This window comes from Geotrypetes seraphini, chromosome 2 (genome assembly GCF_902459505.1).
Source record: "Geotrypetes seraphini chromosome 2, aGeoSer1.1, whole genome shotgun sequence".
In the NCBI taxonomy this organism is placed as follows: domain Eukaryota; kingdom Metazoa; phylum Chordata; class Amphibia; order Gymnophiona; family Dermophiidae; genus Geotrypetes; species Geotrypetes seraphini.
Genome location: NC_047085.1, coordinates 463,208,361 through 463,226,490, shown reverse-complemented (window position 1 = coordinate 463,226,490; position 18,130 = coordinate 463,208,361). Strand labels below are relative to the sequence as shown.

Sequence of the window (18,130 nt, the reverse complement as noted above, 5' to 3'; positions counted from 1 at the left end):
GCAGGGTATGACCGGTATAGGATGTTACATTAATCTAGGAGTCCTAGAACTAGGGATTGGACCAGGAGTCTGAATTGGTTTTTGTAAAAGTATTTTCGGATTTGTCTTAAGTTGCGCATGACTGCGAAGGCTTTCTGGACTGTTTTGTTGATTTGGAGTTGCATGGTGCAGCCTTTGTCTATCACTATTCCCAGCAGCTTTAGATTGGTTTGCAAAGGGGTATGTGATGGAGTTTATTTCAAGGTTTGTTATGGTTGGGGTTTTGTTTTTTTTGAGAAGCAGGAATTTTTGTCTTGGTTCAGCTTTAGTTTGTGGTCTTTCATCCATTTTGTCACTCCTAGTGTTATGTGTAGTATGTTTGTTGTATCGGAGGTATGTTGGTTGAAAGGAAGGAGTATGGTGATGTCATCTGCGTAGATGTATGAAGTTATGCCTAGTTTGTCCAGTCAAGTACTGAGTGTGGCTATGTAGAGATTGAAGAATATTGGAGATAGAGGAGAGCCTTGGCGGACTCCGCAGTGGTTGGTCCAAGAATCCAATTTTTCTTTGTTTGTTTAAACTCTATATCTCCTGGATTGAAGGAATCCTTGAAACCATGTGTAGACTTTACCTATGATTCCTATTGCTTCCATTGTTTGTAGTAGGATGTCATGATCTACCAGGTCGAATGTTGCAGTGAGATCAAGTTGTATGACTAGCAATTTTTTGCCTTTACTTAGATATTGTCTGGCTGTGTCTAGTAGAGAGCCTAGTAGTGTCTCTGTGCTGTAGTTGGCCCTGAAGCTAAAGGGAAATTAAGTACCCATATATTTTCAGAAAACCTAAGTAGTAATCAAAATAGCTCTGTGGATCTTCATGTTTGATTCAGGAACATGCTGCTTTTGGGGGTGAATACTACAGTGCACTAATGTTTTCATAAACACCAACACAAAATAAAAGTGCTGCTAGTGTGGGCAACCTAGTTTGCAAGAATTTTAACAAAACTGCATGTGCAAACTGCTTTGCAGGTGCAGTAAAATACCACCACCTCAGGGAGATGCAGTTAAGCTTTTGAATCTGTACGCAAAGAATGCATAAGAACATAAGCAATGCCTCCACTGGGTCAGACCTGAGGTCCATCGTGCCCAGCAGTCCGCTCACGTGGCGGCCTAACAGGTCCAGGACCTTTGCAGTAATCCTCTATCTAGACCCCTGTATCCCTTTTCCAGCAGGAAATTGTCCAATCCTTTCTTGAACCCCAGTACCATACTCTGCATTCAGATTACCACTTGTCTCATTCAAATCATTTAAGATTTGGAGTTAATATGCATGATAAACGCTCTTTGGGCTCCTTTTACTAAGGTGTGCTAGCGTTTTTAGCGCGCGCTAACCCTGCGCTACACAAAAAATACTAATGCAAGTTCTATGGAGGCATTAGCGTGTAGTGTGCGGGGCAATGTAGTGCGCGCTAAGCACACACTAAAACCGCTAGCGCACCTTAGGAAAAGGTGCCCTTTGTGTGTAAATGGTCATTATTAGTGCATTTTAGTATTCTGGTGGGGCAGAGTCTCAAAACTAAAATCTGCCTTTTAACGTGCTCGCTAAACTGGTTCCAGCCGGTTTAATGTGCATGCATTTTAGCGGCAGATTATTAAAACCGCTTACCGTGGTCTTTTCTGAGTTTTCTAGCAATCTCCGATACCGCCATGCAAATGTAGTACAATGAAGTCGTTAATATTAAAATGAGCACTCTGAGTGATTCTCTAAACTCGTTGTGCCACATTGGCAGCCCAAATTTGCCGACAGGTCTGACTCCTTTAGGTTTATTCTTATGCTACCTACACCTTAGTTCCCAAACATGGATGCCATTCTTTTGTAGGACTTTTCAAAAGACACTTTTATAGCCTAACAGATGGGCATACGCTAATATTTTGTCCCTTATATTTTTAGCCTATTTTTATCCAAAACTTCCTTGTCTAATCTTCCAACAGTGCTTTTTAAATCAGGTTCTTTTGAACATATACAATACATATAAAAAGATTTTGACTGCCAAGCTGAAAAAAAGGATGCTTTTACAGCACTTAGAATTAAAACATGCAGCTGAATTAAAAAAAAATCAGGAATTACTTAATTCTATAGTATTATCTTCTTTTGCCTTCAAACACTTTTAGAAGAATTTTAAAAAATAGTACATATTTACATGGTATACATTAGTGATATACAAAATGAGGCAGAAGGAAAGCATAACATCTCTCCACCCTTTTACAGGGCAACTGTTCCATTATTAAAAATCTATTGCACTTTAAAGTAAAAAGTAAATATCCATAGCAAATTAGGATTAATGACAGGACCTGCTAAAATATTTTTTTTTAAATATAAAACTATTGTGGCATGTCTAATAACTAAATAAATGAAGCTATAAAAATAACATTGATACATCTGCTAAAACAATGCAATTACGATGGGTGCCATCTGAAAAGCTCTTGAGGTGGCTCTAGGTTACAACCTGTGGCCTTGTACCATCTTCTGTTAAATCATACCTGCAAGGGAAAAGAGAGGATTTCCCATTCAGTGACTAACAGCCACAGTGCACAAGCAAATCAAAGGAGTTTGGCCTAGGAACAGCTACTTACCACTGAGTCCAGCCTTTAGCAACTTCTTCAGGTGTCAGCTCTAACAACAACTGTAACCGAGGAGAAAGAAACAATATGGAACTGCACTAGAAACAGTACCTTACAACAGCTATAATACATTCAGGATTTATATTAATTTCTTTGACTAGATGACTAGAGAGTTGGATTGGGAAGAGTGCTAGATGTAGTGTATTTAGATTTCTGCAAAGCCTCTGACATGATTCTACACTGGAGATGTAAAAATAAACTGAGGCCCAGATTCTCTAAACTATGCCGGTTTTTTATCCACCCAAGCTCAGTAAAAAATGGCGTTGAAACAATGTTTTTAACTGAGTTTCAAGGCTCCTACCTGCGCCTAAAAAACTGGCGCCAAAATTGTGCCTACACAGGTGCTTTAGGCCGCCTAATGCCACTGTGGGCATGGCTAATGCCAGAAGTCATCCTCACAAGCATTGAGTGTATTCGAAATCAAAATCAAAATCAACAAAATTCCAGTGATGTGGTTTGTACCACTATGGGGTGTCAGATTGACCATATGAAGTAAAACACCTCATAGGCCTGTCAACTCTTCATTCATCCCCGATATCTTTTTATCATGGTTAATATTCTTTGCTTTTTTATACATTTAGTGCGTTTTTCAATTCTTATATAGTTAGAATAAATTAAGTAGTAAAAATGACTTAGCTTCTTTCGATTATAAGTGTTGTTTAAATCATGCTGTGCTGTATATGTTTTCTCCAGCGTTAAGACAAACGCTCCCCTCTGCCTTTGGCCCGGATTCTGTAACCGCCACTGTTCACATGTCAATCATGCAACAGGTACAGAATCATGCCTCCGGCAAAAGTAGGCACCAGAAATGTAGGCCCGGATTCTGTAACCGCCACTGTTCACATGTCAATCATGCAACAGGATGTCAATCATGCAACATCCTGCCTTTGGCAGAGGGGAGCGTTTGTCTTAACGCTGGAGAAAACATATACAACACAGCATGATTTAAACAACACTTATAATCGAAAGAAGCTAAGTCATTTTTACTACTTAATTTATTCTAACTATATAAGAATTGAAAAACGCACTAAATGTATAAAAAAGCAAAGAATATTAACCATGATAAAAAGATATCGGGGATGAATGAAGAGTTGACAGGCCTATGAGGTGTTTTACTTCATATGGTCAATCTGACACCCCATAGTGGTACAAACCACATCACTGGAATTTTGTTATTTTGTTGATTTTGATAATGTCGGAAGTGGCATTAGGCGGCCTAAAGCACCTATGGAGGCACGATTCACATCATGGGTAGGTGCTGGAAATGTAGGTCAGGAAAACTCTGGCCTACATTTCTGGTGCCTACTTTTGCCGGAGGCATGATTCTGTACCTGTTGCATGATTGACATGTGAACAGTGGCGGTTACAGAATCCGGGCCTGATTGCCCTTGATTGGGTTAGAAACTGGTTGTGAAAGGTGATAAATGGAGCTCATGTTGAGGAAATGGGCAATATCAGTGTCTCTTGATCTGGTCATTAAAAAAAAAAATTTGTAAGCGATACTGCAGAAGGTTGTTTGAAAAGGTTTGCTTCAATGCAAATGAAATCAAAATTTGCACAGATAGTAGACATCCAGGATGGTGTAGATCAAGTGTCCCTAACCACCGGGCCGTGGCCGCACAGAAATGTTTATTTACAGGCAGTCCCTGGGTTCTGGACGGCTCTCTCCTTCCAGCCACACTTCTTTTCACAAGGTCAGGTCAGCTGTGTGTAGGAACCATGGCCGTGACTTTATGAAGAGAAGTGTGGCTGGGAGGAGGAAGCAGGCTAGAACTAAGGAGGCACGAACATGGGACACAGAATAGAGGGAGGGAAGGGCGAAGAGGGGCACATTGGGACATGAGAGAGAAGAGGCGCGATGGGACACAGAAGAAAGGGAAGGAGCACAAACTTCGGACAAAGAATAAATGGAGAGAGGAAGGGGGCATGAACTTAGAACACAAGATGGAAGAATGGAGGGAGTGAGGAGATGCTGAGCTGAGGGAGGGAATAGAAAGGGAGAATTGTTGGGCATAGGTGTCTGAGTGAGAGGGAAAGAGAGATAGTGCATATGGGGAAATGAAGAAAGAGGAGAATTGTTAGACATAGGAATGGGATCATCTAGTTGCAGGGAAACATGCTCAGGGCTCCCACTGATTCTGCATTATGGTGCGTTGTATTAATATAGTATATATAATATATACATATATTACATATACATATATAGAAATATAGTGCATAATATAAAATGTAATAATTACATTACATTACATTATATATTATGCATTTTATTGATTATGCGCTTGAAACCCCTCCTCCTCCTCCCATTTGTGGAAAAATTGTCTTGCATGAAACCGGTCCTTGGTGCAAAAAAGATTGAGGACCACTGGTGTAGATAAAATTAGAAAGGATCCAGCAAAGCCTATAGAATGGTCTTGAATTTAGCTGCTAAGATAGAGGGTAAAATAATTATTTGCATAAAAGAAGAGCGTGAACTGGGAACGATCATATCTAATGATCTTAAGGTGGCCAAACAGATAGAAAAGGTCATGGTAAAAAGCCATAAGGATGCTTGGGTGCATAGCTAGAAAAAATAGCCAGCAGGAACAAGGAGGTGAAAATACCTTTCTATAAGTTGCTGGTAAAATTTCATTTAGAATACTGCCTACAATGCTGGAGACTGCACTTTAAAAAAGTATAAACAGAATGGAGTCAGTCCAGAGAGCGGCTACTACACTAGTCAGTGATCATTATCATAAAGCATATGGGGACAGACAAATATATCAATATGTATATACTTTGAATGAAAGGCAGAAGAGGGGAGTTATAGAAACATGATGGTAGATAAAAGGCCAAATGGCCCATCTAGTCTGCCCATCCATAGCATCCATTATCTCCTTGTCTCCCTAAGAGATCCCACAAGCCTTTCTTGAATTCAGACATATCTTTGTCTCCACCACCTCTACCGGGGGACTATTCTATGCATATACCACCCTTTCTGTAAAAAAAAAGTATTTCCTTATGATAGAAATATATAAATATCTTCATGGCATAAATGCACAGGAGGCAGGCCTTTTTCTATTGAAAGAAAGCTCTGGAATGAGGAGCCCAGGATGAAAATGAAAGAGGAGTAATCTAAGAAAATACTCCTTTATGGAAAGAATGGCAGATGGGTGGAAAAGTCTCTCCATGGAGGTAGTGGAGATAAAGACTGTATTTGAATTCAAGAAAGCATGGGACAAGCACAAAGGATCTCTAATGAAGCGATAAGTAGATGGTATGGATGGGCAGAGTGGATAAACCACATGGTCTTTATCTGCCAGCATTTTCTCTGTTTTTATTATGAAGATATGCAGAGATGGACTGAGAGGAAAAATAGTTTGTGTGGATGTGACCAGGACAAGGTACAAGTACTTTACAATTGCTTTTGTTCAAACTTCATAGAAGGTCCACAGACAGCATGAGCAGAAGTGGAGGGATAGCTACCATTCCATTATATCAGAGGACAGGATTCACATAAAAAATAGCAAACCACATGAAACAAGACTATGGGGCAGATGGGATATATCCTATATTATTAAGGGTGCTTGGAGAGGTTCTAATGAAAATGAGGCATAGTTTCCAGAGGATTCAAGGTGGACAGATGCTTTCCAATTCCACAAGAGTGAAAACAGGAATGAAGCTGGTAACTAGTTGTTTGATCTCATTGGTGGGCAAATTAATAGAGTCACTACTAAAAGGACAGAATACCACCTTTTGTTTAGCATACTACCATACCCAAGGCAGCAAGCATCAAACAAAGAAGAATGGCGAACAGGAAGAGGAAAAGGAAAACAAAAACAAAGTTTGAAAGAAAGTAGAATATTACTCAAGAGTTTTCTGGGATGCATAACAATTTCCTTCCCTGTCTTTTATCTGTACCACCCTCCATTAATAAAAAGATCTGGGGAGTTATGTTGTTCTTTCTTTTGGACTATCACACTTGAAACTTCATACTTGGTTTTAGAAGATGCCTATATGTAAAATGCCAGCTAGTAATTGATATAATTAAAACTACCCATCATTAATGCGACTTCAAAAATACTATATGAAAAATGATGTCTATAATCAAGTCTGATATTTTATTAAAATCTTTTCTTACATCCTGTACCCGAGGTCTTGCAGACTTCAATAGTTTATCTGTACCAAACTGGCTCCCATAATTCCTTCTCTGTACAATAATTATGTGAATTGAAATGTTAAATTTGTGCTAAAAATTATGAACATATATGTACAGTGACAGAAAAATAATGTTCTCTAAAATGCCATCCTTAAGGGCCACAAACAAGGTTAATTTCCAAGATACACTATATAAATTAGTGCTATTCTTAGAGCCTGTGCAAGCAAGCATATCTGCTTCAAATTCATTAGGAATATCCTGGCCTTGTGTGGCCCTTATTGCACAGAGTAGCAAGAACAGCTTTAGCCAGAATGGATGGACCACATTGGTCTTTATCTGCCATCTTTTACTATGCTATGCTACTTATTGAGAACCCTCCCAGAACAGAACATGTTGTCTGACATATATTACAACAGTAATTTTAAAAAAGGGACCAAAACCAAGAGGGGGATGCAATTTTGAAGCTACTGTACCTTGCCAAGAAGTCCTTTGTCTCTAGATAAGAAGCCACCACTGTTTTTCACTGCTACATCTAGTGTTCTTCTTTGTACATCTTGAAGTAAAACGTTGAAATCAAAGCTAAAGAAGAAATCAAATTTTACTACTAAATTTTCTGCACCAACAACAAAAAAACAACGTGGGCAGAAGTTAAAATGAATCATAGTTTTATAATTACGGATTATTTTGATTTGGTTTTCATTTGATTTGCATAGTTATTTTTTATGCTGTTTAGAATGGTGGCATGCATGATCCAATAGTTCATATGGCTGTTTTTTAATTAGTTTTCTACTTTTAAGTTATTTACTATTTATTTTTATGTATTATTTAATAATTTTTGATAATTATTCTATTTTGTTTTTGTTTCAATTAATAAAACTTATGTGAAACTTAAATCCCTTTAAGTACGTCTATATGGATTTTTCTCATGGATAGCAATCATTTGGCAGTATTTGGTACTAACTTGCTGATTACTTTATTCTCTAATGAAACCCCAGGCAATATTAACGTGGGTTTGAATGAAGAATATAGTCATATATCAGTACAGCCTCAGTAAGAAGTTACCTTACCGATTTGCCAAACTTCATTCTATCTGGCTTAGATAATACTTTTAGGTCCTCAGCGGGCCACCACGCACTCAAGCTATTTCATTGTGTGTGGCTTTATGCTCCCATTCCTCATCGGACCCATTAAACATTTTTATAAATTTTTTAAGACTTGGTTTAAATATTATTTTAAATATATGCTAAGGATACTTAGCTTTTATACGTTCGACGCTAGTCGGAAGGGAACAGCAATCGCCAACATGTTTCACCCGTATAGTTCCAAGGGCTTTATCAAGGCTCCCTCTCCCATTCATACAGCTCTCCCATTCATACAGCTCTCTCCACCATTGCGTCAGAAACTGACGCAATGGTGGAGAGAGCTGTATGAATGGGAGAGGGAGCCTTGATAAAGCCCTTGGAACTATACGGGCGAAACATGTTGGCGATTGCTGTTCCCTCCCGACTAGCGTCGAACGTATAAAAGCTAAGTATCCTTAGCATATATTTAAAATAATATTTAAACCAAGTCTTAAAAATATTTATAAAAATGTTTACTGGGTCCAATGAGGAATGGGAGCATAAAGCCACACACAATGAAATAGCTTGAGTGCATGGTGGCCCGCTGAGGACCTAAAAGTATTATCTAAGCCAGATAGAATGAAGTTTGGCAAATCGGTAAGGTAACTTCTTACTGAGGCTGTACTACTTTATTCTCTATGCATCTGTTTTTGTGTGTATGGTTATTTTTAAAACCAGGATGGAACTGCTATTTTCATTTTGTATGCTGAATATAGTAAGGAGAGATGTTCTGTTTTTGCTCTCCAGCTATTTTGGAGGAAGGAATTCCTGTAGGTATGGATGGTGCTCTCTCAGGGCTCAGTCTGTAGTATTCCAGAGTTTAAGGATAATGTTTCACATGCATATTGAAGAACTGGTTGAATACTGATACGGAATAACCCTCTAATAAAAATGGAATAATTTCAATATCAGCCTTTATTGGAGAATTATATCAGATTATTATACAGAAGAAGCTTCTTCTTTACTCCCCCTCCCCTCTTTTACAAAACCATGTTAGCGTTTTTTATCGCTGGTCATGGCGGTAACAGCTCTGATGCTCACAGAATTCCTATGAGCGTTGGAGCTGTTACTGCCACAGCTGGCGCTATAAAACACTAGCATGGTTGTATAAAATGGGGGGGGGGGGGATTAATGTCTTTATAGTCAACTTAAAAATTCCAAGATGCACCTAGAATTGAGTTTAAGTGGGTACACTACCAACTTAACCAGTCACTCTACAACCCTCATTTCCCAATACCTTGCTTGCTGCTTTTTGATGCTTCTAGCAACCAACTTATGTGAAATACAGTAAAACGTTGGATTGCAAGTAACTTGGTTTGCAAGTGTTTTGCAAGACAAGCAAAACATTTTATTAAATTTTAACTTGATATACAAGCAGTGTCTTGCAAAACAAGTACTTACAGTATATACACATCACAACTGAGTCGATGGTTCTTCTCTCTCTGACGTTCCGGAAGTGTAGCGACTGTTCTAAGTGAGTGAGGTCTTGCAATACAAGTACGTATAGTATTTTGTATTAAAGTTTTTGGGTTGTGGAACAAATCATCTGAGTTTCCATTATTTCTTATAGGGAAATTCGCTTTGATATACAAGTGTTTTAGATTACAAGCATGTTTTCGGTGTATTGTGTATCAACATTTTGGGGTTTTGGGATGAATCGTCTGAGTTTCCATTATTTCCTATGGGGAAATTCGCTGTGATATACGAGTGCTTCGGATTACATGCATGCTTCTGGAATGAATTATGCTCGCAAACCAAGATTTTACTGTATTTGATCTGAACACAGTTATAACGCCGCAAAAACATTAAAATGCTGACATACGTTTGATCATACACTGGATTTAAGGTCTTTTTTGACACGTGTGTTTTTCTTCTCCCTGATCTTCTTTTGTCAGGTAGTAGATACATTCGTACATAAGGATCAGAGCCTTCCTCCGAAAAGGCAATCAAATTTCTGTGACAAGAGATAACATGTTAAGGTGAAGCAGCACAAAATATAGGGCAGATATTTTGCATTCTGGTAACTTCCATCACTGTTCAATATACATATTCTTCAGTTGTTTTATATTAGACTCATGTTGAACCCATACTTACACGTATAAGTTGGCAAACATATAATTGACTTATCTATGTATTTTCAAAAAATTATATAGATATCAGCATATTTAAATTATTAAATTACAAGATAATTATTTATAAATGGAGGAAGGGCAAGAGTAGGCATGGGCAAAAAATGATCTAGATAGCAGTGATATTAAGCTACAGTTCTGATAAGTAATAGGTTTAGTTTAAGCTTGCTGAATAGCAGCCTTAACAGAATGGATGGGCCAGCACAGTCATCGAGCTATATTCAGTGTGTCAAGATAAATGTTGGCGCTGGCATTTAATTTGGCGACCCTACCAGCTGAAAATTGGCCTGAAAGTTGTCATACAGTGAGGTGAAAAAGTATATAATACCCTCCTGATTTCCTCTGTTATTTCATATGTATCATAATGTATGGTTTCCGATCTTTAAACTAGATATATTAGACATAAGGAACCTGAGTAAATATGTGTCATAATCCATGAAAAGGGACCAACTTTTAGAAACTGAGTGGCCAGGTCACAAGTATCTGGCAAGGTTCTAAGGAGTAAACTCGATTTTATGCTGCTCAGTCTAGGAATAAGCAGTAGATTTCCCCAAGCCATCTCAATAACGGCCTATGGACTTCTCTTTTTGGAAATTATCCAAACCTTTTTTAAACCCTGCTAAGTTAACTGCTTTCACCACATTCTCCAGCATAGAATCCCAAAGTTGAGTGAAGAAATATTTTCTCGTTTTGTTTTAAATTTACTACTTAGTTACTAGCTTCATTGCATGCTCCCTAGTCCTAGTATTTTTGGAAAGCAATTCACATCTACCCTTTCTACTCCACTCAGTATTTTATAGATCTCTTTTATATCTCCCCTGAGCTGTCTCTTCTCCAGGCTGATGAGCCCTAGCCACTTTAGCCTTTCCTTTTATCAATTTTGTTGCCCTTCTCTGTACCTTTTCTAATTCCACTACATCTTTTTTGAGATATGGTGACCAGAATTGCACATATTTTCATCTTTTTTTTCCATTCCTTTCCTGATAATTCCTAACATTCTATTTGCTTTTTTAGCTGCCGCTGCACACCGAGCTGAGGGTTTTAACATATCCTCAATGATGACTCCTAGATCCTTTTGCTGGGCAGAGACTCCTAATGTGGAACCCAGCATCACATAACTATAGTTCAGGTTCTTCTTTCCCACATGCATCACTTTGCACTGGCTCACATTAAATATCATCTACCATTTTGATGTGCAGTCTCCCAATTTCATAAGGTCCTCTTGCAATTTTTTGCAATCATCTTGTGACTTCTTAACAACTTTGTGTCATTAGCAAATTTAATTATCTCACTAGTTATCCCCATCTCTAGATCATTGATATGTTTAAGGAGTGCTCCCAGCACTGACCACACTATTAGAGAATGACACGGGGACAAATTTTTCCCCTTCCCAGCAGGAACATTTACAATATACCGAGTCTTCTCCATTTGGAGATAATGGCTTTCGTTGTGGATTGGTGAAGTCCTAGAACTTTAGAAATTGCTTTATAACCCTTTCCAGGCTGATATATTTCAACAACTTAGCACATAGTATTCTTTCAAAAACTTTGTGGTGACTACTTCACTCTCATAGTAAGGTTTATTATATAGTGAGGTTTAGATTCAACAGGGCTGGCTGTGTTCAATCAACTTAATCTAATTACCAATTAAATTTGGTCAGTAACCAAGTGGGCAGTTACTTGTTCATATGGGCGATAAAGATGTTGGAAAACATTGCTACTTAAATAAATGATGTACGTAATACTGTAAAAACTGTTTTATGCATTTACTTGGGTTCCCTTAGTCTAATTTGCATTTTGTTTAAGTGTCGATCCCTGATCCTCCGAGGTTTTGGCATTGGCGAAACCAATTACATCAGCTGGCCATTTGGGAAGCTAGAGATGCTGGAATTATAAGAAGACGAAAGATGTTATTTATACAAATCTGGGGTTCTTATTTGCAAGATTTACATCCTAAGGGCCGTAGTGCGATTTTAAGTTGGATCTCTTAATTGGGCTTTTATTTAGTTAAATGAAGAGAGTATCATTGGGTAGAGAGTACTATAGGGTGGGGAGGAGTAGGTGTGAAGAGGGATGGTAAAGGTTCAAACCATATAGATATAGTGGGGGTTTATTGAAATTGGAATTTGTCTTTTATTATGTATATTATATTATAATAGTTGATGCATTATTGATGTGCTTTGATGTTGAATTTGCTGTTTTTGATGATGTTTGCATCAATAAAATTGTTTGAATCTAAGTGTCATTCATGCAATAATAGGGGAAATCAAGAGGGGGCATTACTGTAATGATGTTTTTTCTTGAGCCAATGAATAGGGTTACCATATTTTCCGTCTGGAAAATCCAGACCCCCTAGACCCGCCCCGTCCCACCCATCCCTGCCCATCATGCCCTGGTTCTGCCCCATCACGCTCCGCCTCCAATCCCACCCCCCGCTGCCTTCTCTCTTTGGGCAGGACATCCGCATATGCTCAGATGCCCTCCTACAGGAAGGAAAGTTTTTCAAAACCCAGACAAAGTGCCAGGTTTTGAAAAGCTGTCCGGACCCCCGGACATGTTCTCAAAAGGAGGACATGTCCAGGGAAATCCGGACGTCTGGAAACCCTACTAATGAAAATAAGAATGATTGCTGTGGCTGCCTGGGTCTTGCTGCAGATGACAGGACAGTTGCAACAATAATAATGCTAACTACAGAAGCTTTAGAGGAGATAAGCATGCTGAAACACTGAGCAAAATCTGATGCCTTCATTCCCAACTGTCACCATCAAACAACAAGAAATAACAGAAGATGACAGCAGAAAGACTACAAGACCTATTCGCAATCCCTTTCTCTCCCTTAGATTCTGTACTTGTACCAGACTTTCGTGAATTCAGACACTGTGGTTTTTATTCCCACTGTACATCTCATTAATTTCCCTCCCTATCTCAGAAGGTGACAGCTTAACTATTGAAAGGGCAACAAAAGCTACTGATTATAGCACTCCTGAATTAAAAATGCATCATATAAAGTGCTGTAGGCACTTATAACTTTTTATGTGAAGTTCCAAACAGTGCAAGAGTCCAGAATTTGTTCAAAAGGCTAGCCACTTCAAAATTAATATCCATTCTGCTCCTGAGCATAATTATTTTGCCATTACTGAAACAAGGCAGCAACATAATCATTGAAGAACATAGGTCACCAATCTCAAGTTACATATAAAGTGAATACATTTCAAGGTATTTAAAAATTCTTATGATGAATGGAGAAACTATGGGTCCTGACCTACAAACTAATTGCATTGCTGACATCTCACTGGAAACCAGCTGCAAAGAATTTTCTTCCTACAGATGGAAGATAAGTGCTTACTGCATTCTGATGATATTGAAGAAAAACAGCAATATGATTCTTAACAGTATTAAAACCCAATATAACAGGGGGGGGCGTGGCTTAGCGCGCACACAAAATGGTCGTGTGATCGCAGCGCTCCTCTTACCTGGGCAACCGTTGAATAAATAAAGATTTCCTTTTAAACTGTTTTCGGCTGAAAACATCGGAGAGGACAGCGGGAGCATGGCGAGCACCCGACAGAGTAAGAGTGAAACCGGAGGGGCTGTGAAAAGGCAGAAGCAGGATCAAATTACCCCGAGTAAGGTTCCGCTTCCTGCTGATGTATCAGAGGAGTTAAGCAAAAGCTGAAGTTATGGGGGAACTTGAGGCAAATCAAACAAATGCTGACAGAGACTGTGAGTAATATGGCAGAACTAAAGGAAGAAATCCTGAATATACACAGACAAATGGAAGTAGCTAATAAAAGAACAACAGTTAGAAGTTAAAATGGAGAGCTTAGAATGTGAAGGAAAAAGATGCAAAAATGACAGTTTGGAAATAATTCAATTGAAAAGTCAGCTGGAAGATTACGAAAACCGTGGAAGAAGAAAGAATATAAAACTTTTTGGAATACAGGAAAATTTGGAAGGGAAAAATGCAATACAGTTTTTAGAAAATTTAATTCCTAGATTATTGCAGTTGGATTTCAAACAGCCTTTGGAAATAGAACGGGCACACAGGATTCCAATAAAGAGTCTGGAAAATCAAGGGAGACCAAGACCATTAATATTCAAGATGTTAAGATACCAGCAAGCAATAGAAATTTTAAATGCTGCCAAAAAAGATAAAAACTTAAACTATAAAGGATCCAAAATATGGTTTTTACCAGACTTTGCTAAAAATACAGCAAATATTAGGAAGAAATTCCTTGATCTGAGATCTCAATTAAAGGAAAAAGGATATAAGTATGGGTTATATTACCCAGCAAAAATGAGGGTATCTTGTGGGGATAAATCTTTGTATTTTGTTGATCCGGAAAAACTAAAGACCTTTCTTTCAAAATCAGAACCTATGTCATTTTAGCACAATGGGTGTTGAAATGAAGGGATAAATACTAAGACTGGATTGGTGGATATTGAACAAAAAATTAAATATAAAGAACTATGGGACTTTAGTTTGTTGGAAAAAGAAGAATATGCAACAAAGAACAGGAAATAAAAATGGACAAGTGAAAAAGAAAATAAAAGAATGTAAAGAAGAAAGAAGGATAGACTGGAAAGACATTAAAGTGAAGTTATTAGACTGAACTTTTAGGAGACTGAAAAATGGATGGTTGGAGTAAAGAATGACCAAGAAGGATTAAAGGACTGGACAAATTAACACAAAAGGAAAAGTGAAGACTGAATAGGAAAATAAATAGATGTGAAGAAGAAGAAAGCAGGACTGATAGACTAAAAAGATATTATAAAAAAAAAAAAAAATGAATGACAATTGGCAGTCAAAAGTCTTTAAGAGTGGATGGATGGAGATAAGAAATAAATATGAAAGTTCAGTTTATTTAATAAGTCAGAAAAGGAGAAAGTAAAGAATGAAAGGACAATAAGGAAAAGATTGCAGAATGGACTAATGATAGAAAGGACAAGTTATATGATATTTAAATGCAAGTAAAGGAAAGGAAAATGAATAATATAAAAGAAAGATACATAAGAATTTATTGGTAGCTGAAGGAATGTAAAGATTGATGTTGTGATAATATAGTTTTAAAAAGATTGGATTTAATTTGGAGAAGAGGAAATATAAAAAGGGGGGAAAAATTATTTTGAAAATGAAATACAAATGTTTAAATACAAATAGGGGATAAAAACTTATAAAATTGAAATTTTTTTTTTTTTACAGAAATATATGAAGAGATGGATATTTGTTGTTGGATATTTAAAGGAGGATAGGAGAAGATGGATTAGATAATATAAGATATAGGAAAATGATACTTTTTATTAAATATATGACTATGATAGAATTTTCTTGAATGAAATAAAATGTTGGGGGAATGAATTAGAGATTGGTGAAATGATAAAAATGCATTAATGGAATGTTAGGAAATAAATATGGTTATGTGACTAAAGGTTAAATAATAGATAGAGAAATTAATTACTTTAAAATGGAAAAAAAGAAAAAAGGTTTTATGATTAGAAGAGAGATATAATTAGATATATTGTGGAGAGGTAGTGAGTTTGTCTCAATAAAGGATAAAGGGGTTATTAATAAATATTGATTGCCTGGGGGGAGGGGGGAAGTTGGGATTACTGTCCAATGTGTGTCCTTAAGCAGTCATTATATTGGGGGGGGAGGGGGGGAAGAAGGTGGGTATTAAAGATATTACTAGGATGATTAAGGAAAAGATTAATAAGGGATTGGGTAATTTGGAGGTAAGAATGTGTGCCATGGGGAGAAGTTTTTTAGATCTTAGTTATGGAAGAAGGGAAGAGGAAGATTATGATAAGGAGTATAAAATATATTATGTCTTTTAAGATATTTTCTATTAATGTCAATGGCCTGAATCATGTAATCAAAAGGAAAAAGGTATTATCATTTTTAAAGAATCAAAACGCGGATGTTTATTGTCTGCAGGAGACCCATCTTAATATAAAGGAATCACAGAAACTAACGGGTGGGTGGGTGAAAGAATGTTTTTTTGCTCCAGTAGAGGGTAAAAAAGCAGGAGTAGCAGTTCTTATAAATAAAAAGTGTATGGCCAATTTTAAGATAGTAAATTCGGACCCACATGGAAGATGGCTACATATTGATATAAGTATGGGAAATAATGCCTTGACGTTGTTCAATATATATGCCCCTAATTCGAATCAATCAGAATTCTTTAAAAAATTGCAGAGTATGTTGTTACCACTGGCTGCTTCTAATTTAGTGGTGGCTGGAGATTTTAATGCTGTAATGGATCCATTAATGGATAAAAAACCAGGTAAAAGTATAAAATCTTTAGGTTTAGATAATTTGGTTCAATCATGTGATTTGAAGGATATATGGCGTATTCTTCATTTTAATGATCAGGAATTTTCATTTTGTTCACAGGTTCATAAATCATTTTCAAGAATAGATTATATTTTTATTTCATCACATAAGGTGCAGCAAGTGATTAAGGCTTCCATTGATCCCATTATCATTTCGGATCATGCGGGAGTATGGATAGATTTACAATTAGATCAATTAGAAAATAGAAGACCTCTTTGGAGATTTGATAATGCATTGCTTGTGGATGAAAAATTTTTGGAAAATTTTAAAACACAAATTAGTGATTTCTTTCAAATTAATTTAGTGGAAGATACATCTATTGAAAATGTATGGGACGCTTTTAAAGCGACTATGAGAGGTCATATTATATCATATTCGGCTTTTGTTAGGAAACAGATTAAAAAACAGTATATAGAGTTAGAAAAAGAAATTAAAATACTAGAAACTAAATTGGTAAGCAAATGGGAACATGATGTATTACAAGCTCTTTTGAAAGCAAAAGGTAAATATAACGAATTAGCTTCAAAAATGATAAGAAGAGACTTGTTTTCCAAACAGACAATGTATTATGGAAATTCTAATAAGGCGTGAAGATTATTGGCAAATTATCTTAAAGCAAAAAAAAGAAGAACTAACATTAATGGGATAAAAGATGATAATGGTATAATAACCAATCAAACGGATATAATTTTAAAGCAATTTCTAAAATTTTATAAGGACCTGTATTCTTCCGAGCCTTATTTGGAGAGGCAAAAAGATTTTAAAAATTTTTTAGATTTAATTATTGGACCTAAGGTTCCTGATCATATAAAACGGAGTTTAGATGAACCTATATCATTAAAAGAATTAGGAACAGCGTTGAGATCTCTTAGAGTTGGATCCGCTCCAGGTGGTGATGGTTATACAGTAGAATTTTATAAAACATTTCAAAATGTCCTTTCCCCATATTTACTAAATTTATATCAGACACAACTTATAAAAGGTGATATTAAAGGTACTATGGCTGAATCAATAGTAATTGTTTTGCCTAAGCCAAATAAAGATCCTACTTTGGTTTCAAACTACAGGCCTATATCTTTAATAAATGTGGATAATAAACTTTTGGCGAAAATTTTGGCTTTGAGATTAGCCAAAACTCTCCCACATATTATAGACACGCATCAGACGGGTTTCGTTGCTAAAAGACATTCCTCTAATAACTCTAGATTATTGTTTCATATGTTAAATTTATCAAAAAAAATGGATGAACCGGCTTTTACAGTTTCATTGGATGCAGAAAAAGCGTTTGATAGGGTAGAATGGAATTTTATGTATCAGGCTTTAGAATGGTTTGGTATAGGTTCTGGATTTATACAAATGGTAAAAACATTGTATAGCTTCCCGAATGCAAGATTAAATATTAATAATATGATATCTGATGGTTTTCAATTGCAGAGGGCAGTTAGACAAGGTTGTCCTTTATCTCCTTTGTTATTTGATGTTGTATTAGAAACCTTATTGTTAGCAATACAGCAAGCAAGGGGGATACAGGGTATTCCATATTCTGATATGGAATATAAAATTTCGGCTTATGCGGATGATATTTTACTTTATTTGAGGAATCCAGAGTCTACCTTATCTTGTCTATTGGAATTAATTGATATGTTTGGCAAATTTTCAGGTTATAAAATTAATTGGAGTAATTCTGAACTTATACCTTTAAATGTTCATTGTGTAAAAGGATTATTTGACGCTTTTCCGTTCATATGG

General features: G+C 36.7%; 1 protein-coding gene across 2 annotated transcripts in view; it reads right to left on the bottom strand.

Moving 5' to 3' along the window:
• Positions 1-214: 214 nt before the first annotated feature.
• The window catches only part of ESYT2 (extended synaptotagmin 2), a 235,104-nt gene continuing 217,188 nt past the window's right edge, over positions 215-18,130 (bottom strand). For both annotated transcript variants that reach the window (XM_033931591.1, XM_033931592.1), the window contains 4 exons: positions 9,742-9,873; positions 7,272-7,377; positions 2,613-2,662; positions 215-2,519 (listed from right to left, as the gene is read on the bottom strand). In XM_033931591.1, coding sequence (XP_033787482.1) covers positions 2,474-2,519; positions 2,613-2,662; positions 7,272-7,377; positions 9,742-9,873 — 334 coding nt within the window. In that variant the 3' untranslated portion in view covers positions 215-2,473. The remainder of the gene's footprint in view (positions 2,520-2,612; positions 2,663-7,271; positions 7,378-9,741; positions 9,874-18,130) is intronic.